This window comes from Mytilus edulis, chromosome 3, assembly GCF_963676685.1.
Source record: "Mytilus edulis chromosome 3, xbMytEdul2.2, whole genome shotgun sequence".
Lineage (NCBI taxonomy): Eukaryota > Metazoa > Mollusca > Bivalvia > Mytilida > Mytilidae > Mytilus > Mytilus edulis.
The window spans coordinates 78287587-78311321 of record NC_092346.1 but is presented as its reverse complement, the minus strand read 5'-3'; the positions used below and the strand labels follow the sequence as shown (position 1 = coordinate 78311321).

General features: G+C 31.8%; 2 protein-coding genes across 2 annotated transcripts in view; one reads left to right on the top strand and one right to left on the bottom strand.

The window, feature by feature from the left end:
- The window catches only part of LOC139517536 (arylacetamide deacetylase-like), a 572982-nt gene that overhangs the window by 538323 nt on the left and 10924 nt on the right, over positions 1–23735 (bottom strand). The gene's annotated exons all lie outside the window — the stretch shown is intronic.
- On the top strand, positions 4192–21839 carry LOC139517513 (E3 ubiquitin-protein ligase TRIM71-like). The gene is made up of 3 exons (XM_071308669.1): positions 4192–4798; positions 15891–16172; positions 18080–21839. The coding sequence occupies exons 2-3, from the start codon at positions 15920–15922 to the stop codon at positions 19030–19032; spliced, it is 1206 nt and encodes a 401-aa protein (XP_071164770.1). The 5' UTR covers positions 4192–4798; positions 15891–15919; the 3' UTR covers positions 19033–21839.

Here is a 23735-nt window from a genome sequence, read left to right as displayed (position 1 = left end):
TTTAACGAAATAAATGCTCTTTTGATTATCTTTCAGTTGAATCATTCAGTTAAAGTAGTATTGCTTTTCTGAGAAAAAAAACCATTAGCCAGACTTTTAACTTCATTTGTTTAATTGATGATATTGCCTTTCAATTCAATAAACAAGTTATTTTTTCTCCCAGATTGATGATGATAATGACATCAAAGACATTTATATTTATATGTAAAATACAAAATAACAGAAACTTGAAGACCCACTTTTGGTTCATTCTTTTAAAATTTAATCTTGAAAATGTACAAGTTCACAACTCTTTTCATCGTTTATACAAAAGAATTTGTCGCACAGAATTACCGGACCGTCATGTCAATATATGGCAATTATTTTCAAGTACCACTTTAATTCATTTTAATCTAATTATCATATATTTGGTCCAATAACATGACAGTATAACTTGAAGTTTCTTATGAAATGATTACCATGCATATTTTTTCTAGCAGGAAGCGCTTCTGTGCATCATAATGCATTTCATTGACAAAGTGTTTTGGTCCATGCTCTTGTGGTTATAAAGCTATGAAAAGAAGCGTTCTATTCTAGAACATATCAGAGGAAATTTTATCTTATTTAAACTCATTCAATTTGATTTTAACATCATACAAATAGACATTTGCAAATTATTATTCATATTCATGTTCTTCTTGAACTGCAAAGACGTCAAACGCAATTTAATAATAGCAAGTATCATTAAGTCAAAGTTGCAAATCATATAATTCTATACTGTATGACGTGGTTACAGAAGAAGCAAGAAGGTCAATTTCATATGGTATATACAACTAAATATAATAGATAATTTGCAACAACAAATTAGGTTATTGTATTTGAAGTTAACGTATCAGGCATCCGTGCAGGATAATGACCTAAAACCCGTTTGATCACAATTCACAATACTATGTGGGTTTTGATAATTTCTGACAACAATATTCACTTAAGCAGCAGAAGAAAGATGAACAGTTTGTCGACCATTGAAACGCTCGATTAGAATTACAGCACAGAAAAATAGATCTTTGTGCTTTATAGATTGTATGATTTATTGTAAATAATGGAAAATAAATAAAAACACGAATGGCCCAGTTGCAATACTAATGGTCATGACATTAGTTAGTAATTGCTAAATACTTTATGGAACATCTATGCAATGGCGTTATCTGATGATTTCTTTAAGTTAGGAAAAATAAGGAAAAACTCTTTGCTGTGATAGAATAGACAAAGAAGACAGAATCAACAAAAAGGTGACCCTCCATAATACTGTCCATCAGGAAAGCTAATAGAATGAAATTCAAAACAGTGTAGCTGTGGCCATTGATTGACACATTAAATTCATCCATTAACTGGGATAATTTAAGTGAACGTGTGTCTGTAACGACCACTGTTCACGACGTACCTACGATAGACATTTAAACTGTGGGGTCACCAAAGGTTTCTTAACGACTTTAATTATAAAATAATTCGAAAAATTAATCAGGAATAACCTTTATGTTTTGATTTATACAATTGATATAAATCAAAGCATCGTGTTATTCCTGATTAATTTTTCGAAATACTTTATTTAGGTGTTGAGGACCTTTGGTGACCCCATAGTTTAAGTGTCTTTAAAAAGTACACAGTGAGCAATGGTCGTTACATACAAACGTTCACCTAAATTGTCCCAGTCAATGGATGAATTTAATGTGTCAATCAATGGCCACAGCCACACTGTTTTGAATTTCATTCTAAAAGTTTACAAAAGTTTTACCATCTCGAACATACAGATGATTTCACAAAAAAAAACGCATAGAAGGGTTGATAATACAAAACGAGTAACCTCCATCTAGAATATTGCTAAGAATTGACTTCGTTTTTCGGTCTATCAAATCTGCCAACCATTATGTAAATGTGATCATAGAATTGAGGTACACATTTAAATATATTCAAACAATATAGAAAAATTGACTGGAATCTCTTTCCTATTTAGAAAATCTCAGTAAATAAAGGCAACAGTAGTATACCGCTGTTCGAAAGTCACAAATCGATTGAGAGAAAGCTAATCTGAGCTACAAACTAAAACTGGGGTAAGGACACCAACTATTAGAGGAAAATAACGAAACAACAGAAATATTGAAGTGCAACAAAAGACCAAAACGACAATGCAACACACACAGAAACGATCTGTAAGATAACAACTGCCATATTCCTGATTTGGTACAGGACATTTTAAGAAAAAAATATAGGGTTGAACCTGGTTTTGCGGCTAGCCAAACCTCGCGCTTTTATGGCAATGTCAAATATAACACTAAAATGACAACATTACATGACAGGACAACAGTACAAATAAATGCAAGTAAATTGATTACAAAAAGTACCAGCAAGTAAGAAACTGAAAAAAAAACTATATGTGCACATAGAGAAAATTAATTTCATAGTATTAACAATTAAGAAAGTTTGAAGACTCGGGGAGTTGATTACACAAAAACGTGTACCTTAATTTCTTCGAGAGCATCCGCTTGTCAGACTTTCCCCACACTTTAAGCCGGACTCACACTGTGGAAAATAGAAACAGTTTGTATCCTACCACATTTTATCCCAAATATAATTGGATCCATACACAATTAAAAATAATCCTTCTAAGTTATTTGTTTGTTCGACACTAATCAATGATACACGTCAAAGAACAGACAAGGGTCAATAAGAAATAATCAAGCAGGTTCTTAATCAAAGTTTCTAGTTGGGTTTTTCATGAATTGATAAATGATATCAGCATTTCACACTAAAGGCATGATGTAATTTCAAACACTCATTAAATGATACATAATAAAGAAGAGGACATGAAATTCATCAAAGTATTACCAATGTTATTTCAACTGATCGGGCGGAGCTTACGTTTTAATTTGCATAAGGACAGTCTACTTGAAGATGTGTGTGATTAGGATGATTGCCGTTCTAATTATTACCGATTTCTAATCACCTATCAGTGTCACCAAAGAAATTTACAAAAGAATGACTGGACACTTCATAGATGAATTTATCCTAAAACACCTTTCTATAGATGGACTGGTTTATTATGAGCGAACCGATTAAACTCCGCCCAGTCAAGTGAAATAAATCGAGTAATACTTTATACGACAAATTACAGGATAGACTGTATCTACATGCAAATGGAAAATCCATCGACCAGTAGTCACTGCTAATACGTGTATCATAAAAGCAATTTATAAATCCCCAACGATGCTCACTTATAAAAATTTCAACACTATTTTATACATAAAAATGAATAACAAGAGAAGAAAACCTTTTGACTCCAAAGAGTTTCAAAGGGAAACACTGGAGACAAATGCCGAAATTTTTACCACCAAATCAACATAAGACGAAAATACAAATGAATGTGAAAATGATCTACAGATTACTAATCCTGTAATTTTTCAAAACATTTCCCTTTTCAGATACATAGAAATGGATTTATGAAGATTGGCCAATTAGAACCAAGGATTGTTTTCGATCAAATTTATGTCAGGATTGTCTGTAAAGGACACCCAATATATCATTCTTTCCATGTTTGGTTAATGTTGGCTTTTTAATTTCAGAAAATGAATTGGCCAGTAAGAATCAAATATTGCCCCTGGCTTTGTTTGAAAGGAACCAGAGACATATAATACGATTGTATTATAAGTCGTTGGAATCAAATGAAAATCGTTATTAAAAACACCTTCAATAATTAATTCTGCTAAATTTGATTTGAAGTGACCAAATGCTCTTTAAAGAAGAAAATGAACATGATAGATTACGAACGACGACTACGAGCTTTACTTGGTGGAAATATTTTACAGTACCGTTCAGACCAGGTCAGCTTCACATCTCGTTGGTTTTCATTTTCGCCGCCATCCTGTCTTGTTATTTTAGAATACTTACAGAAACTTGTTAAAAGGTATTTGACGATGCATGCTCATATGCTCACTATTTGTGATCCGATTGTATATTAATAGTGTACTGAATCAACATTATGTTGATGGAATATCATACGAGTCAAAGAATGTAAAATTGATAGGAAATTTATTAACGCAGTAAATAATACAATAACCGAATAATAATGTTCCAGAAATACCATTACAGTTAGTGAACTAGAAAGTAAAACATTAAAATCTTCCGCAAATAAATCAATTCTGACTCTTTGACTACCACATTCTATTTTGTTTTGGAAAACCCATAAGGCTGCTGTTTTGGTTCACCTATTCATATTCACCAATGAGGATATAATCGTTTGCGATGAGAGATGTCGTATATCCGGAGATAATTGTTTTGAAGAAATCTAGTTTTGAAACAGAGGAAATTCCATCATAGAACAATAATTTCTTTTTTCGGAACAAGTAGTTTTTACTATTCATTGCCTGGACAATTTATCAAAACTTGGCGGACTGTTTAATTTGTTATTAAATGAAGTCGCGTATTAGTCAATAACGGCGGTGATTGAAATATCAACGAATATCGATCGAAACTGAATACGACAACACCATTGGATCCTCTCTTCATCATCCAGTTTGGAAAATTGATGATGAAAGAAAACATAAATGTTTTGTTAAAAGAATATAAAAACTATATATGTTAAGTGTACAATATTCAAATACTTTTCCGACATTATAAACATTCAAGGATATCTTGTTCCTTATGCTGACATTTTTATGGAAGAACTGCGTTTTAGATATCTAATTAATAGCATCGATTGATCGATAGAGAACTGTATGACTCATTCTAAGAAGTAAACAAGGAATTCTGAAGAATCCGCTATAAGGTAAGGATGGAAAATTTACAAATTATATATTATTAAAATAAAGGCGGAGGTATGAAAAGGACCATTATTTGGTTCCTTAAATACCCAAAATAGTAAAGTCTTGTTAACCTTTCAAAGATATGTTAGTTCTTCTGATAAATTAATAGAATGATATTATCTAGCCACTTCAGTCAAGAATAGTCAGTCGTGTTTTTACTATGACCCCATAAACATATGGAATTGACGTATAGCTTGATCTAAAACTCAATTTAAACGAATGTTTTGGTATAAGTAATAGTAGATATGAGCAAAGGCCTTATTAAAAGAGATTTTGTACCTAATTTGCCCTCTTTTTATCTGGTAGCAACACCATGTCTTAACCAAAGCCTTGACGTATAAATATAAATGATAAGAACTCAGAATGTAATTTTATAAGCAATGCAAATAGCTTCTGTTTGGAGCCATTAAGAACTTGATAGGCTTAGACACAATTCACATTTATAGATACTAATATTTCAGACAAATGTTATGTTAACATATGAAGGATGTTTTAAAGAAAAAAATGAAAAGAAAAAAAAGAAAAAGAAACTTCATCATAGGTGAACGAAATAATAAAAAAATAGTTTCAATTTTGTATCCACCTTTTCAAAACGTGCAACGAATAATACATCGAAAAGAGAACACTCAATGTTTAAATCAATCGTCTGTAATCCAGGGACTTCTAGTATCCTTTATATCGTAATTTTTAATGAAATATAAACGGTGAACGTTTGATTTGAATACTTTAGGGTTCTCTCAAAATGATATGAGTATGCTAGCTATGTTTTGGCAACTGAACAATAACTTAAAGGAATTTAGTCCAGTTCTCGTTTTCTGTGTAAACATGTTATTTTTTTCAAAGTATTCGCAGCTTAATATGGATTTGTGCTGTTTTCTTTTACCCTTTTCGTGTATTTTTGGAAAAACGGGGTACAATATTAATTTTATATGTTCCTTTTAACTGAAGTTCCTCTGAAAACGCTGTTACAAACAAAGCTTTATGATATCTGTTCCTTTTGGAACACATATTCTTTATCTTTAGTTCTTTAAGAACAAATACTGTAATATTTCTCCAGTGGAAATACTATTCCATGATATTTCCTTCGTTTGGAAATTTTGTTATAAAGGAACTTCTATTGCATAGCTAATTCTTGCATATTACGGTTTCTATGTTTTTTTTGTTTATAAGGTCAACGTTCAAGATCACAGTTCATAAATAAAGTGACTTTTGGAAAACAAAAAGTTCAAAACCTTATTGATATTTGGATTTGTAGGTTTAGTCCAAGGTAACAGTTCATATCCAAAGGTTAACGTTTAAGAAAAGTTCGGTTTTTAGACCATTTCTGTGTAGCCTTATGTCAGTTCGTTATCAATCTTTGATTGATGCTACGCCTTTTAGGTTAAAATAGCTTTTATTGATTTTGACTTATTCAAATGTAAAAGGCATACGTCAATTGATAAATTGAAATTTTGCATTACCTGCCGACTTAACAGTCACAAAAATTTATCAAAATCAGTACCGGACAAACAATCTGCTTCTTATATTACAAATATTAAAGTATTGCAATTTGGATTCCGTACTCATATGGCTTTTGAGATATTTTCTATTAATGTAAAAATGCAATTTTTCATTAAATCTTTTTAATCCTCTTGAACGAATCAAGAAACCAGGGATCTTTAGTTCGATGTTTGCCTTTCTGTTCCTTCTTTTGTTTTCAAATATCATCATGTTTATATTAAGTTATCGTTCATGTTTACATTTAACAAGAATGTTTTTTCATTAATTAAGACTGCAACAAACGGGAAATAAACAATTAAATGAACCTGCTTATAACAATCCTCAATTTATTTCCAATCTGATGGCGATTCTGGAATAAAAAAACACATATTTCATAGATATAAATGATAGATAGGTGTAAATGAACGGAATTGAGTAGTAAACTACAATGACAAAACCAACTACTGAACAACAAAATAACCAAAAGATATCTAGAAATTAACATACAGTCTTTATAGAAGACAACTTATTTTCCACATATATGAACCACAGTTTACGAGAAAAAAGCAAAGCCATAAAAACATTGAATTTTCCTAATAAATCCATTATATGGGTACACAGGATTTTGATTGATGCAATTTTGTTTTGTCAACTAGATTTTGTTTATATGTATCACACAATTTCGGGGTATACGCAAACATCATGTGTGTGTTTTATCAAATGTGGATGATACCGTCTTCGATCGCGAAAGAGTAAGTTCATTAAATTTCGAACGAAGCTGCAATACAAACTTTAAAGTCTTTGAGTTTGGATTGAACCCATGACCACTCACAATCAATGCGATCAGCCGACCACCTAAGCGGGTGATACAAAATGGAACCATTTCCTACTATCCATGCATGATTATGTAAATACCATAATATATATGGAATAATATCAGCTGAAAATTACATTAAACATGCGCATTTTTACGATTATTTATACTTAGTTATGTTTAGTTTCATTAGCATTAGTGTGTAATGGCTTTATTGTGATCATCATTATTCTAAAAGGGCTTGACTTGACCACTCAGTAGCAGTTGCCTCTATGCATTACCATTATATCGAATATTTGCACATATGTACAAACATAATGTCTTTGTTACTATACTATATTAAGTGATGCCTTTAGTTTTATGTGCTGTGTTTTTCAGATCGTTTTTCCTTTGACTGTTTTCCGTTTTTTGCCATGTTGACAGTCTTTGAATTACGAGATTGATTATCCCTTTTGGTATCTTTTTCGGTGTTTTTCCCTTTTGTTATGGTTTGCTTTCTTTGAAAATTTGAAAAAAATCAACATAGTGCTTCAAGAAAGCACAATTTTGTTCCTGTTAGTTAAAACTAAAATAGTAGGTGCCTAAGCATCAGCAAGTCGTCAATTTAGTAGTTATCACACTTCATTTTACTTATGAATGGGTCTTTATAGCTTTCTGTTCGATGTGAGACAAGGCTCTGTGTTGAAGGTAGTACTTTGGCCTATAATGGTATACTTTTACAAATTGTGACTTGGATGGAGAGTTATTTCATTGGATCGAATGTTTAAATTGATGAAACATGCACTGTTAAGATATCTTTATAAACAGCAGGTTTTATTTTGATTTATGAAAGTCTCACAATTTAAATTTTATATATAGACTTTCTTAACCTGAAGTGGAAATAAACACATTTTGTACGCGCGAACTTTCTCATTGAAATTTAATAGGATCCCCGTGATATACAGATAAGTATATTTATATTACAATTAAAGGATATGAGATCACTGTCTTTGGTAGAGCTGAACAATATCAGTAAAAGGCAATGAAAAAAAATGAGAACATCAACAAAAATTTACCTAGTGTTATTTTGTGTCTTTTCTCACTATGATTCTAACCTCTTGCATTTCAGTGTTGGTAAAATTATTCTGTAGAATATCTGTATACACAGAAACAAAAACTTCCCTTCAAATGCATAACAGAAACGAGTATAATCAAGAGAAAGCCTTTCAAATTTGAAAACCGATACGCACCCTTACACACAGAATATATTTCAATCTGATAATCTATTTCAATCTGAGATTCTATCATTGATTTTTGTAAAGAATAACATATCATCTTTCCTGCAGCATAATCCATCTGAAATATTCATTTTTAAGTTGTTAAAATAAATCACAATATGCTACGTCTAAAATCTATAAAGAACTGATCTTAAAATGAAATAAAGAAAAGAATTGTTGAATACAAATTAGGAAAAAATTGATAGAAAATGTATTTTGCCGGTCTGGCTTTTATATCGATAAAAATGTCAAGACGAAAATATCTTATTACTTTTACACTTGGCAATCTGAAGTGAAATTCAATTATCAATTACAAGAAATGCAACCTGACAACATTAGCTTTTTATGGGAATGAACCGTTAAAATTGTCACATATGAAATCAAAGACTTTACCAATACATGGTATTTAATTAAGGTTTGGTTTAAGTACAACACCGCCAGCAATACTGACATTTCCAGAAACGCCTTCAATCAAATATAACCGAGACATACACATTGAACGATTTTCAAGTCTGTTCTAAAATATTTCATTACAAATAGCAAGTAATAGCCAAATTTCAATTAGACATAATTTATCTGTGTTTGCTGACAAAAATAGATACATCTTGACCAAAGAAAACGCCACAAAAAAAAAAAGGTTGACAAATTTCAATTGTGTTTAGCATTGACCAAATAGCTGCAATCAGAAGGGATTCCTCCCAAAGTCATATCGATGGTTACATATAAATATGACCTTATATGAGAGATTTAAAGCTTTACACAATGTATAGACATCTCTATATTGGAGAGGGACTGTATGTTTAACTCAGTTGTCTTTGCTTGTTTATGTCGTTGGGTTGTTTTTGACAATCAAAATTTTGATTTGTTAATATAGAAGAAGATGAAGAAGATGAAGAAGAAGAAGAAGATGCTTTATTTCCATAAAAATGGGCTCACAAAGGAGCATGATATAATATCATTATAATATCATTCTTTTACAAATATAATAAACAATACAGTATACATAGTTACAAGCACAATAAAGAAACAAAAGTTTTCGATAAATAATACTTTGTAAAGAATCACTCTGATTCAAACAAACAGTTTTCGATAAATCATACTTTGTAAAGAATCACTCTGATTCAAACAAAAAATTCTCTGAAACCGATATTATCAAGATGCTTGATTTCTTGATTGACAACATATGTGTAACGTTCGGTGGACGTGTTTTTCAACAGACTATCGGCATCCCAATGGGAACAAACTGTGCCCCTCTACTTGCCGACTTGTTTCTTTATCATAATGAGGCTGACTTCATGCAGGAAGAAAGATAAGAAGTTGGCAATATCCTTTAACTCTACTTTCCGCTATATAGATGACATTCTTTCACTAAACAATTCAAAATTTGGTGACTATGTGGAACGCATCTATCCCATCGAATTGGAGATAAAGGATACTACAGATACAGTTAAGTCGGCTTCATATCTTGACTTACATCTAGAAATTGACAATGAGGGTCGGTTGAAAACAAAACTTTACGACAAAAGAGATGATTTCAGCTTTCCAATTGTGAACTTTCCATTTCTAAGTAGCAACATTCCAGCAGCACCTGCATACGGGGTATATATCTCCCAATTGATACGATATTCCCGTGCTTGCATTTCCTATCATGATTTTCTTGATAGAGGGTTACTGCTCACAAGGAAGCTATTAAACCAAGAGTTCCAAATGGTGAAGTGGAAATCATCCCTTCGTAAATTTTACGGACGCCATCACTAGTTGGTTGACCGTTATGGAATAACCGTTTCACAAATGATATCGGATATGTCCCTTGCGTCGTAACTACAATTCCCTTCCCTTTCATGAATGTGACCTACCCAATTAGACTATTTACCGGATTTGTAATCACATAAGCAACACGACGGGTGCCACATGTGGAGCAGGATCTGCTTACCCTTCCGGAGCACCTGAGATCAGCCCTAGTTTTTGGTGGGGTTCGTGTTGTTTATTCTTTAGTTTTCTATGTTGTGTCATGTGTACTATTGTTTTTCTGTTTGTCTTTTTCATTTTTAGCCATGGCGTTGTCAGTTTGTTTTAGATTTATGAGTTTGACTGTCCCTTTGGTATCTTTCGTCCCTCTTTCATATATCATATATATATATATATATGTATACCAAATCAATGCATTAGATTTATTGTACAATTATTACGTATTTTGTGTTCTTAAGATGCTCAAAATAATAAAATGATGATGATAACATATTTACATCCCGTACAAGAAATTTGAACAATGGTTGCCACCGTCTCTCCGGGTTTTTTTTCTAAAAAGGAAAGAATAATGCAAACTTTTGTCATGAAAGGAGATAATTAAAGGGATTAACATCACAATTTGCTGTTGATTTTTTAGTTTTTGTTTAATTCAATCGCTACTTTGGTAGATAATTTGTATTTTCTTGAAGACCGTACGTCGACGTCTACATATACCTTCGGTTGTGTACATGTTGTTGTTGTGTCGTTTATAATATACAATAAATCATTTCATTTTATTCATTAGATATGTGTAAGAAACCATATGTACATTTTCAATCCTTTCAGCCTCTTTTGCTTATAAAGCTTGATGCTCTGAGATTTGAGTAAAGCTCTGAAATGTGACGGAATAATCGATTGAAAGTCATACTACTGGAAGAGACACATATTGATCAGTTGTAAAAAGTCAATTACCCTATTCTGCTTTTATGAAAACGAGAAAATTAGCACATTGAAGTCATCTTTGATAATCAACTAGTGATTTCCCATATTCTTGTTTCTAAGAGTTTTATGAATTTAATTACTTTTTATGAATCGGTATTGAATTGTAAACATATCATTTTGGTTTAGTATCATGATCTGGTTGTAACTGCACTCCCATGTACACTTTTCTATTATTATTATTATTGATGACCGTATTGTTGATAATTAGACTTTTTCTGTTAACCTGGTTTAAAGAAACAAAGATAATCCTGGATTTTTTTCCCGTCTGACAGTAAAACCCAAATTAAATTTGTTCGCCTGTTCCGCTGTGTAAATACGCAGCCACGAAAAGTTGGAATAAATAATTTGACTTAATTGACACGTTCTTTTAATGTAAAAGAAATATCACTAGTGGGTCCATAGTTGCCCAGGTTATCAATCATCCGACCGTCTACCTACTTTGTAAAAGACCTATCGTATGAACTGTATATTTATACTCGTAATGAATATAAATGACGTATTTGCTGTTGGACGCCAAGCAAACAACTATCTTTTTACCTTACGCGTAGATGTTTTGATGGAAACATGTCATAATTATGCAGCTCATATACAATTTACCATTGTTGTTGTTGTGTTTTTAAGACTTTCGAATGTATGTCATTTATACAGGATAAAAGTTCATAGATTGTGTTTCAAGTTTTTTTCATTAAGTTTCCAGTAAATTGACACTACCATGAAGTATACGCCTGGTAGATTCACGGTCGACCTATGTTCAGAAATGTAATGCCCTACTTGTCAGAGAAGACAACAGATATCCCTTTCAGAAATATATAATGAATAATTTAGTTTTTATTGAGTGGTGCTAGAAGTTTAAGATAAGTAGAGTTACAACAAAAACATGATTCATTGACCTGTTTATAAAAAGCCTTCTGAATTGTATATGCTCTTTTATATGAAACGTTTTTTTCTTCTTTTCAATCACAATATACTAATTGAGATAGCATCGATTTGGGTATACTATTTAATGCAGAGAAATTAAAGTAGACCGACAAGTAAAAAACTATTAATTATCTGTAATATACAGTATAAAACAAGTTTTCTTGCAACTGGTGTCTCTTGTGTAGACGAAACGCGCGTCTGGCGTATTAAACTATAAACTTCTACACCACTTGGTCGATACCACTGCTGGTGTACGTTTTGTCACCGAGAGTATCACCAGCCCAGTAGTTAGCACTTCGGTTTTGACATGAATATCAATAATATATGGTCATTTTTATAAATTTACTGTTTGCAAAGTATGCATTATTCAAAATACTAAGGATGTTCTTATCCCAGGTATAGACAACTCCAGCCGTATTTGGCACAACATTTTGGAATTTTTGGTCATAAATGCTCTTCAACTTTGTACTTGTTTGGCTTTCTAACTTTTTTGATCTGAGCGTCCCTTATGAGTCTAATGTAGACGAAACGCGCTTCTGGCGTATTGAATTATAAGCCTGATACCTTTGATAACTATTTACCCCACTGGGTCGATGCCACTGCTGCTGGATGTTTCGCCCCTGATGGTATCGCCAGCCCAGTAGTCAGCACTTCGTTATTGTCATGAATATGAATTATATGGTCATTTTATAAATTTACTGTTTGCAAAAGTATGAATTATTCGATATCCTTATCCGTATTTGGCACAACTTTTTGAAATTTTCGGCAATCAATTCTCTTCAGCTTTGTACTTGTTTGGCTTTCTAACCTTTTTTTTGTATCTGAGCATCACTGAAGGTTCTTATGTAGACGAAACGCGCGTCTGGCGTATTAAATCATAAGCTTGATACTTTTGATAACTAATTATAGTAAGCTTTTCCGCAAACATGAACATGGATCCGGTTGAATCAATGAAATGGTATATAGAAGTCTATGTTCTTTTTATTCAATTATAGATTGATAGTAAAGTAAAAAATAGAAACAATGGAAAATGTTTTATAGCCGAGATATCGTACTCTAGAAACCACTTAATGTCTAATGAAAGCATATCTGAACAGGGTACGAAAATAGCATATATTGATCGTATTACATTCAACTATCTGTTCATGCGTAAATAAAAATCTTGTAATGAAATTGATTTCTTTAATGAATTGCTTCGTTTTTTATTAGTGTTCGTTAAAAAAAGGTAATCTGGAGCTGTTTACAAACATGTGGTTTAGAATATTATATCGATTGTATTGATCTCTTTGTAAATATGACCTGAACCATTTTTAGAATTTTTGAAGTCTGTTATGGATCTCTCTCTGAGTGATAAAACATAATCTGCTTTGAATCATAAGAACTGAAACCTTTTTTTTGAATTCTTTTTTTTGTCATATAATACATCGTTTAAAAGAACCAAAATGATAATGCAAAATTCGTTTGAGCGCTTTATATCAGCCTTTTCAAACACTTTGTGTCAAGTTTTGACCAGATATATCTAGCACACATTCATAATACGCATAGGAATGATATACCGTTCTTAATACATATAAGTTATTGTATGCACATCTTAAAAGTAACAGTCAGTTCAGATAGATTCTTGCCAAAGGATGATATTTTCTAACCATAATCAATTCTGCCTTGATCGTGCACTAACTAGGACGAAATGAAGCGAAGATCGTAATTAGTCAACACCTAGCAATCGATGTTATACCATCACTTAATACCATTAATTAATGCTTTCACCTACTTACTAAATCAGATGGTATTGGTATTCAACACTATTAATTCTACCCAAAGGACTAATTATTGTACAAGTTTTTCATGTAAAAGCAAAATATGCCTCGTGGATCATGTGTGATTCATAGAGCATCAGCTTATTGTATTGTATTCCCATAACATTTATTAATGAATCTAGCACTTTTAAACAATCACAAAAGCCATTCTTCATGTGGCCATCTTAATTAGAATTCAAACCGATTACTCATAAATGTTTCATTTAACAACAACACATTGTATCCAATGTTAATTATAAACAAACGAATGAATGCAAATACGAATGAATGAATGAATGTATGACTTTATATATCTAATAAAACTAGAAATGCATGGTGTTAGATAGTATCCTGCAATATTTATTGGGTAAAATTGTAAGATGCGCATGGGAACATTACAATGTACATGTACTTTGTGTATAATAACTTAAATAGAATAATTTTTACAACAGCTTGGACAACTGCAATACTTACTGAATCGTTAATTTTTGTTTGTCATCGGCTTTCGATAACAGTGAATTTAAGCTCACTCAGTCTGTTAGAGGCCGTTAAATGGGGATTTAAATAGGGAAAAAGATTAAAGTACATGCAGGTGCACGAGATGGAAAAAGAAAGTTTATGTATTCAACATTTAAATCAACACACAAGGTTTAGTCTTCTGCAAGTTATTCGTATTATTTGATTTAGGCGTTTGGAACCATAGTTTAAATGTCTATAGGACGTACGATATGACAAATGGGTGTTACATATGAACGTTCACCTAATATGACCAAGTCAATGGATAACCTGCGCGCGCCGAAAATGGTCTTGTCCACGCTGTTATATATATAAATACGAGTCTAAATTGAAAACTACGTTCAAACCTATGATTGCGTTTGATAAAAACCGCAATTTTTATACGTGTGCATGTAAAACAAACTTCGTTATAGAAGGTTCTAAATACAGCACAAACAACATTTTCCAAAAGACCAAAAAAGTGAAAAAGTATATTTAAACAAAACGCATTTGACTAACAGGTCGAACAACTGATGTTCTTAAACCCTGCTGACTGCCATTGGCGATTGCCAAATAAAATTGATCGCGAGATGTAACAAAATAGATCTTAATATAAATTTAATACTAAACAGAAAACGATAAACTTGTGACCAAGATGTCATGACACAAACACAAAGTGTCAATATTTTTTTGTACACCAGATCTAGATTTCGACAATATATGTGTCTTCAGTGATGTTAGGGATCAAAACGGTATTTGGAAGGCCATATACTTTACCCTCAATTTCAGATAGACACTTGAATTTTAAAAGTCAATATAGGATGAACGGATCATATAAACCGGAGGGAAAATATGATACAAGCCCAAACGAAAAAATATAAACGAGTCTAAATTGAAAACTACGTTCAAACCTATGATTGCGTTTGATAAAAACCGCAATTTTTATACGTGTGCATGTAAAACAAATTTCGTTATAGAAGGGTATAAATACAGCACAAACAACATTTTCCAAAAGACCAAAAAAGTGAAAAAGTATATTTTAACAAAACGCATTTGACTAACAGGTCGAACAACTGATGTTCTTAAACCCTGCTGACTGCCATTTTATATGCATATCTTGGTTTTTAAACACAATGCTAGTTTTGTGATCAATTTGGTATTAGAACTGACCAACAGTACCGTGAAAAAATCTCATTTCTTCTCATTCAAGGGATCAACAGTTTGTGGTCTAATACTGATACATGGAGTCACTACTGTCGATTGAGTCAGAAAAATGCCATAGTCTGTCCGTTTTATGAAAATCCTAACATCTCCCTAACTCAACCGAAGATGATTTGTTCCACGTCTGTCATTTACAGATAGTGCACCAGAATTGGTAGCTGCAATATTTTATAAATCGATGAGGAAATTCTGTTATTTCTGGTATAGGTTCTTTTCGTGTCGCGTGCAGGTACTGGCTATTGGCCATTCTGTTGTATTAAAATCGCAGGGAATGCAATTTATGTATATAATCTGTGTTTTATTCTATCAAAAGAATCAAATTTCCTTTAAAAACTTTCTTTTTCAGGTGTCAAACACAACTAACGTTCCAATAAGATGTCTAGTTGTCTGCCATCCTGCTGGGGAGACTGTAGATGTCGAAGTTCAGCAAACGAAAATACAACTAGTGCACCAGAAAAAAGGACTAGTACCACAACTTGTAAAAACTGTGAGGCTAAAAATAAAAAGAGTGGTCTTGGATGCAGAAAACGCAACGATGACACTAGGAGTAGAGATAAAAGAAATAGTGGAGAAAACCAAGAAATTGTTGGTGGTTGCTGGAGTGGCGGTCATGGATGTTTTATCACATGTAAGTATTTACTGAAAGTCACTAGTGATTGGATGGAACATTGAAACTGAAACTAAATATGTCGAACTATATATAAATTTTGTTATATTCCTGATTGGAACATGCATTTTCTTATGAAGAAAACGGTGGATTAAACCTGGTTTTATAGCTAGCTAAACCTATCATTTGTATGATAGTCGTATTAAATTTCATCATAGGATAATATGTTGTTCAAATTATTAAATAAATTAGTGGTGTCTTCCAACATCCACGGTATAAAAAAGAAAATGTGGTATGATTGATATGAGACAACTCTCAACAAGAGACCAAATGAAACAGAAATTAACAAATATATGTCACCGTACGGCCTTCAACAATGAACAAAGCCCATTCCTCATAGTCAGCTTTAAAAGGCCCCGAAATGACAATTTTAAACAATTCAAACGAGAAAACTAACGGCCTAAATTATGTACAAAAAATGAACGAAAAACAAATAAACCAACGACAACCACTGAATTACAGGCTCCTGACTTGGGACAAGCACATCCAAACAGAATGGTGCCTGTCCCAAGTCAGGTGCCTGTTATTCAGTGACTGTCGTTTGTTACTGTATATCATATTAGTTTATTGTTTTGTTTATAAATCATGCCGTTAGTTTTATAAGTGAATAGGTTTTAAATTGTCATTTCGGGGTTTTTTATAGCTTGCTATGCGGTACAAGTTTTTGGGCGAAGGCCGTACGGTGGTCTATGAATACTTACTATCACATCATTTGGTCTCTTGTATTGTCAATCATATCACATCTTCTTATTTTCATATTGTAATTAAACTCAATAATAAGCTGGAATCTTTGTAAAGTATATTAATACTTTTTTTTTTAATTTATATATGCTAGTCAACAAAAGAAACGATACACGACTTTAGAATGAAATTTATCAAAAAGTATTTAAACTTAAACAAAATGAGATACACTATTTTAAAAAGCTTTCATTTGCAATGTATGCACATATGATATTGAAAATCAAAACCTGTCGGAAAGTAACTAAATTCCATGTAAACGATCATAGGATGCAATTTATTTTTCCGGAAAGTTGGACAGAAAATCGACACATAATTTTTCTAAGTACAAAATGAATTTTTAAATTTGTTTTAAAATATTCAATATGTTAATCAAGTAACGTTCGTATTGTCACTAATGGGTTGAAATATTTTTTTTTCAAATTTTTGGTAAAAAAGTGTTTTTTGAAATCTCAAAAAATGCAAAAAAAAATTTTTTCGTCTCAAATCAATGTTTTAGATATGAAAACAACACACTGTTAATTTGGAACCTTTCGGATTAGTTTTAAGATTATTAATGTTTTTTAAAAATTCTCTTTACACGTACTGTCAATGGTAAATAAATTGATAATGATTACATTTTAACAATATCTTGTGGGAACGTACTTTGCTTACAAAATACACAAAGAAACTGTACGATTTAAATTTTTGAAAAAAAGAATTGATGGCAAACATTATCTTTGTCTTTAAATGAGAGGTTGGCATCATTAGTTGGAAGGTCTGTTAAAATAGTCGATTTATTGTAAATTTTGTCAAAAAATTTAAATTTCGCCAAATGACGTCATAAGAGCAAAGAAACAAAAAAATTTTAACGGATATATATTTCCAAGGTCATTAAATATTACTACCTTCAATATTAGTCCTATAAACGGAAAACTTCATCTTTAATTTAACAAAAAAAGTCGTGTGTCGTTTCTTTTGTTGACTAGTATATTAACTCCTCACCATTGCTTTACACTAATGTAAACCATATATACCAGTATATCTACATGGTAAATGATTCGTATCACTGAATTCAAATGATAACTTTATTTTTATGGACTTTTAGTTTTGTGAGATTGGCAAATGTATATAAGGATTGATTTTTTTAGCAATGCATCCTCCAAAACCAAAAACAGCATGCAGCATATGTGAACAGAAAAAGAAATCACGAATAACTGCAGAGACATTTTGTCCTGAATGCGAAGAAGCCCTTTGCAAATCATGCGCAGAACACCATAAGCTGTCGAAAATATCAAAAGATCATCACACAATACCAGTACAGCATTACAGTGAAATACCCACTTTTGTGTTAAAAACAGAGCAGTGCTGTTTAGACCACAAGCTTGAATATGAAATGTATTGCGTAGACCATAAACACCCATGCTGCGTTCGATGTGTCTCGGAAAATCATGTGGATTGTCATAATCTAAAGCCACTAAATGATGTAGTTCATAACGCAAAGTCTTCGGAACTACTGAATGAGATCGAAAAAAGTATTGATGATATATCCGCTTACTTAGAAACGGCACAAAAAGAACGGGAGGAATATGTAAGAAAGTTTGAGGAGCAAATCGCTCAGTGTCGGAAACATAAAAATTTGATTAAGAGCCTGATAACGGACCATTTAGATCAACTTGACCAAAAAATGGAAGCTGAACTCCATACAAGGGAATCCGATTATAAAGTAGCATCAGAAAAGACGATTGGAGAGATCGAGAAACGAAGAGAAAATGTTAAGAAAATTGCAGATGACATTTCTGCTATGAGGAAATACGCATCAGATAGACAAACTTTCCTTGCAATGCATTTGCTTAACGAATCTGTAGGCAAGGAACAAAACGCTGTTTACGAATTGTCCAATAATATGGAGCACATCGAGTTGACCGTGAATGAACCCGATATAACTGCTGTGTTGGAGGCTCAGTCCTTGGGAAATTTAAAAGTGATTTCATTGCCAGTAGACTCTGTCTTCAAAATAAAGAAAAAAATGAAAGAAAAGATGGCAACGAAACAAGACAATTCTCGGGAAAAGCGACGCCAACAGAACTCCGTAGAAAAATGAAGAGACAGCTGTAAAAATATTGATTATGTAAATAATTTGATGTTCTAAGATGTGATTTGTTAGTAAATGTTCAGAATTTAAATCATATATACGGGTAGAATATTCCTTTAGGTAAACTATTTAGGAATTTTTTTTTTCTTTCCAATAGTAACTGCCGTGTAATGTTTCAAAACGAAATAACGTCATCAAATATTTTGTGAAGTTTTTTTTTATTCTATGATATTGCGTGGCATCTGTAGAGGTGGATTTGTTTCTTATTCTATCATGTCTAGGCATTGAACAGTAATTTAATGAAGTAGTGTAGATATTTTGTATTTGACAAAACCTCTTAGTATGTGTTTACTTTTCAAGATATTTGTTTCTTTATCTTCTTACATATAGAAATGTATGCTACACACCCTAACAAGCATGTTCTATTTAGGGAACTACCATTTAAATTCAAGGGAGAAGGTTAATATGTTGTTTTTTTTTCTCAAAAAAAGTATTGTGGTCAAACATATGAAAAAAAATATATTCTGAATCCAGATTTTCCCCCAACCTTATAGTGTTAAATTAAAAAATTAATTTGATTGATAGAGTCGAAAAAGTATAAAATAAAATCTGCCTCAGACAAAAACCTTAAACCATGCCCTTGAAGTAAATGGTTGATTCCTTAATAAAATAAGTCGTAGTGTGATCTGTCTTCGTGTAATTTTACTCATGGTAAAAAGTTCAAGATCACAAACGCTGCTTATGTTATTCTATCGTCGACTCGTTAGTTGAGTTAAGTTATTTTGCAAATATATTATATGTGATTTTAAGTAGTTTTCAGCTTGTATTGCATAATTGGATAAATCCAGACACAGATAAATGAGAATATGTTACGCTGGAACAACAATGTAATTTTGGGAAATTTATGTTTCTTTAATTCTGTGCAAAAATGTGCAAGATTGCTCTGTACAAGTCATGTTATTTAAAACACGGTCAATTAACTTCCTTTTAGTTTAAATATGAACTGCTGAAAAGTACATTTTATCAAACATCTAAACAAATTTACGTTCTATTTTCGATTGAATGTTAAACAGAATAACACAGTTAATTGCAAAGGGCAAACAAACCTGGAGCATTTGTAAATATTATCGTTGATTTTCATCTTTGGCAAAAAGATATATAATACGGCATATTGATTATTTATTTTAATTGCATGTTTCACTTGTCAATAATGATTTTTATAGTATCTGGATTATATCATCTCCATAGTGATCTAGGAGACTAGGGAACAAAAACGCCCATATTGTTTATCTGTAGTCTTGGACAGTTTGTCACTGTGAAAATGCTTATTAATAACCTTAGATCAATCTGATTTACCTCGTACTTTCTGCATGTTGTATCGTTTGCTTATCAATTATGACAAACACTGTTGCTTATATTTTTCTAGGAATATTATAGTAATACTAGTATAATAGTCCCAGTATTCATGTAGGATGTTATTTTTCAGATTTGAAATTTATTTGTGACTTGCATATTTTTGTTTGCCTTTTCAATTTGCAAACAAAATTCGATTTGCAGCTGCTCATTGTTGAGTGAAACCAATCTGTACACGAGTTATTCGCTGGTGTATGCTTGGTGTGCACAAATATGATTAGACACCAACCGTTTTATAATGTAGGATCTGGGTTCCCAAACTGTGTTCATTTGTAGAGTGGAATTTGCTTCGCATATGCTATAATGCTTAATATAATAATAAAAAAAGTCAATTTAGCATTTACCAGTCTCTACTTATATTTGTTCTCTTTTAACGAAATTTAAATTTACATCCCTTCCTAATATTGGATGTACAAATATTACTAACAAGAATGTGTCCCAAGTACACGGATGCCCCATCTGCACTATCATTCAGTTGACCGTGAAAATGGGATAAAATTTCAAATTTGGCATTAAAATTAGAAAGATTGTATCATAGGGAACATGTTTACTAAGTTTCAAGTTGATTGGACTGCAACTTCATCAAAAACTACCTCGACCAAAAACTTTAACCTGAAGCGGGATGAACGGACGAACGAACGAACGAACGGACAGACAAACGCACGCACAGACTAGAAAACAAAATGCCCATAAATGGGGCATAAAAACCAGAGTTTCACTAAGTAATTATATATAAGATATATCTAACAAACAAAAAAATTGTTTAATTACATTCAACAACAAAAAAGAGGCTACTAATCAAATATTGATTTATCTTTTCTTCTTGCAATTCACGTCTTAAACAACAAATATAAACATTGGTGTTTTCTTAACTTTAATGTGTTCATTCGTCTATAATAAGCATAACTCCAGCATTCAAGATAACTATGATATATTTATAACACATACACTATTAAATTTAGAAATTTTGCCACCTTGGCTAAGGAAAAGCGCAAATCCGTCCATCTGTCCGTCCGTTTGAGAGACACCAGAGATGACCCCTTACATACTTTCGTCACAAATCAGGATACAAGTAGTCCACAGAAAGAAATTGACTCAACGTAGGTCGCTGTAGGATACTTGATACAATGTAGCGTTACGGAAAGCCCTTTTTAGACACTCCAGAGTACCTATCACATTCAATCGTCATCTTTTATAAACTACAATTTTTCAAAGAGGATAAAATGAATACTTTATGATATTATGGTAAAAAAGGTCACTTGATAACATAACAGCGGTTCATTTTATGCGACCAGCAGCTTTGCGACTGGATGCTTCAAACTTTTAGTGATTGCTCTGTTGCAACATTCTTTATGGTTAAATGTATGATATGAGCTGCAAAAAAAAAAAAATAAAAAAAAAAATTATTTTTGCTACTTGTTAAAGATTTTCGAAAACATTGATCTTTCCAATACGACAAATTCGTCTAGTCATTTACAAAAGCACGCTTCCTGTGATAGCTTCCAGCTAACATATATTGCATTGATGGTACTGCGGAAACTATTAATACTTTGGGGAATATTAACATATCTTTAGTTTCTTTGTTGAAATCTCGACGTTGTCATTTGTGCATTTATTTTCGTTATTTTCGTTGTAACAAGGTCATTGTTTAGCTTTGTTAAAAAACATTCAAAACTTTCCGTTGGGTGTCTTTAATTTATAAAAATGTCAAATGCTAATTATTACTTAATCAGAAAACATCCAACTTTACCTATCTTTTAAGTTATGAAGCAGTTAATATAAAACAATATTTATCACAGATTATTGATCAAAGTTAAAAATATTGTAAATGTTATATAATTATTATTCTTAGGCAGCTATATTATAAAGATTTAGTGCCATATGGATATGTATGGTCACAATTCATCATGTTGTTTTTAAAAATACCACAGACTTAGAAAGTGTTAAAATGTCTTGTTATATGTATATATTTGTAGTGTTATTGTAACTCTTTGAACATTATACAATAATGATGTAGCAATTTTGTTGCCAATAGATGCAGTTAACGGCACTTAGACAAAAGCAAACCTCCGTGCATTTTTTAATATTTCTTTTCTTTTTTTTATGGAGTATGTGTTTCAGTGCATTATTGTATTCTCACTTCATATATCTGAAGAGAGTTAGATTATAAAAGTTGTTTTTATTTATCTAAATTATATCCATACTTTAATATATATATCTTAATCATATTTTCATTTATACATCCTAAATGTATTGGAATTCCAGAAGCATAATTCTGTGTCTTCTGGGAATGCAAGTATTTTTTTAGGTTTAAAAGGTGAAACTAAAAAGAAACCTTTTTAAGCATATGAAATCTATCTATGATCATGATGTTTGTCGGAAGTTGTCTTGTGGAAATTGTAAGTAGGTCGAGAGCAGTTACTGAGTTAGTTGTACTGAATAGTCAACCCACCATTCGTTGTTTTAAACAATAAGTGTTATATTTTACGGATTCTCTTTTTTTTTTTACAGTTTGACAAATTCCAAAGAAAAGTGAGAGAAAAAAACATAACGTAATTCACATAATGAAATTGAACGAAGAATATTCTAAGAATCATAAGAAAATATACACTTAAACAAAAAGGGGGAAAACTGAAGCCAAATATCTAAGATACATAGATAGTCGAAATCAACATGTGAGATGAGTGTCATAAGAAATATATAGCGGGGAAAATAAAATGGAATAAAATACAATAAACATGAGTAGGAGTCGGTTAATATTTTTAATTGGTTAAATGAATAGCCATATATTATCATATTATTTTTCATTCGCAGATACATTTTGTACTTTAAGTTTGTAAGCTGCATAACAGTGAAAAGGGAGGTTAAAAACCCAAACTAACATAACTCCCATTTAGATTTTGTGCCGTTCACCGTTTTCATATTTGACAACATGCCTACTCTATAAGCTGACTGCTTTTCAACACATATGTATATTAGTAATTTTTCGTAAAGACAGATTATGTACAATTTGAACCAAGGAATTAACGAGTTTTCAATAATATTTGTTAGTTTGTCTTTGTTATTGTTTAGAATTTTAATGTTACGATATTAATAAAATGGATTAAAAACTCGGGGATTCATTTGTCTTTTGTAGTCTTTGTTTATCTGGAAAAAAGTGAAATCACAAAAACACTGAACTCCGAGGAAAATTTAAAACGGAAAGTTCCTAAGCAAATGATAAAACGCATCAAACGAATGGACAATAACTGGCATAATCCTGACTTCGTACAGGCATTTTCAAATGAAGAAAATGGTAG

What these genes read in the sequence shown, in the direction of transcription:
- LOC139517513 (XM_071308669.1), top strand. Translation starts at nt 15,920, where the DNA reads ATGTCTAGTTGTCTGCCATCCTGCTGGGGAGACTGTAGATGTCGAAGT. An exon ending in TCATGGATGTTTTATCACAT is followed by an intron (nt 16,173 to 18,079) that starts GTAAGTATTTAC and finishes TGATTTTTTTAG; the next exon opens with CAATGCATCCTCCAAAACCA.